Below are 1265 nucleotides of genomic sequence, written 5' to 3' on the forward strand. Positions count from 1 at the left end.
GGAGTGAGGGGGTGATGGAGAGAGAGAGAGAGAGAGAGAGAGAGAGAGAGAGAGAGAGAGAGAGGAAGAAAGAGAGGAGGAGAGATATGGAGAGAGAGGAGAGGAAGAAAGAGAGAGAGGAAGGAAAAGAGCATGAGCAAAGAGAGAGAGGAAGAAAGAGAGGAGAGTGAGGAAGAAAGAATAGAGGAAGAGAAAGAATGGAGAGAGATGAAGAGAGGAACAAAGAGAGAGAATGGATAGAGGGGAGACTAAGGAAGAGAGCAGAGATGAAGAGAAGAGAAAACATTGAGGAGAGATATGGAGAGGAAGAAAGAGAGAGAAGAGAGAGAGAGAGATGAAAAGAGAGGAGAGAGCAGAGATGAAGAAAGAGAGAAGACATTGAGGAGAGATATGGAGAGGAAGAATGGATAGAAAGGAGAGGAAGAAAGAGAGGAGAGGAAGGAAAAGAAAGAATGGATAGAGTAGAAAAGAGACAACAGAGCAGAGATGAAGAAAGAGAGAAGACATTGAGGAGAGATATGGAGAGAGAGGAGAGGAAGAAAGAATGGATAGAGGAGAGAGTAGAAAAGAGAGGAGAGAGCAGAGATGAAGACAGAAGAGAGAGAGCAGAGAGATTCTGTGAGAAATGCAGAGTGGGAAGAGACAGACTATAAGAGGTGCAGAGTGAGCAGAGAGACAGCCGGTCACAGAGGGTAGAGGGTGCAGACAGAGGTGTGTAGGAGGCAGGCACAGAGGTGATGAGACAGCCCCCTCCCTGCACTCACACAATGTGATCCGGGAGAGATCACACAACACACTGATTGACAGCTGGAGACTCCTAAAAAGGGAATTGCTATGAAGTTTATATAGAGAGGAGCGGAGAGGACGGCACAGTGTCACCCGGATCCCCCCCCAGCATGCACTGCCAGGCCGAGCTCCGACTCTCCGCCCCGGGACAAATCAAGGCTGCCAGGCGGCGATACAAATCTTTTATGATCGATGAGATTCTATCCAAGGAGACCTGCGATTACTTTGAGAAGCTGTCACTGTATTCCGTGTGCCCTTCCCTGCTGGTCCGACCCAAGCCCCTGCATTCATGCCCCGGTGAGTGCCTGCTGAAACTACATACACACTCTGCTCATAGGAGACAGTGCCTGGGATCGGCTACAGACACTGCAATCTCCATCTGTCTGTCTGGATCTGTTTCTCTCTGCTCACCTGTCAGTGTATTATGTATACAGTACAGTATGAATGATATAGAGGGGGGGGGGGGGAAAAAAGGTGAA

At 48.8% G+C, this 1265-nt stretch overlaps 1 protein-coding gene across 1 annotated transcript in view; it reads left to right on the forward strand.

The window, feature by feature from the left end:
• The first annotated feature begins 653 nt into the window (after positions 1-653).
• Positions 654-1265, forward strand: part of BARX2 (BARX homeobox 2) — a 41716-nt gene continuing 41104 nt past the window's right edge. Inside the window, exon 1 of the mRNA XM_018573386.1 lies at positions 654-1083. Coding sequence (XP_018428888.1) covers positions 897-1083 — 187 coding nt within the window. The 5' untranslated portion in view covers positions 654-896. The remainder of the gene's footprint in view (positions 1084-1265) is intronic.

Source organism: Nanorana parkeri, unplaced genomic scaffold, assembly GCF_000935625.1.
Source record: "Nanorana parkeri isolate BGI_ZX_2015 unplaced genomic scaffold, ASM93562v1 scaffold2359, whole genome shotgun sequence".
In the NCBI taxonomy this organism is placed as follows: Eukaryota; Metazoa; Chordata; class Amphibia; order Anura; family Dicroglossidae; genus Nanorana; species Nanorana parkeri.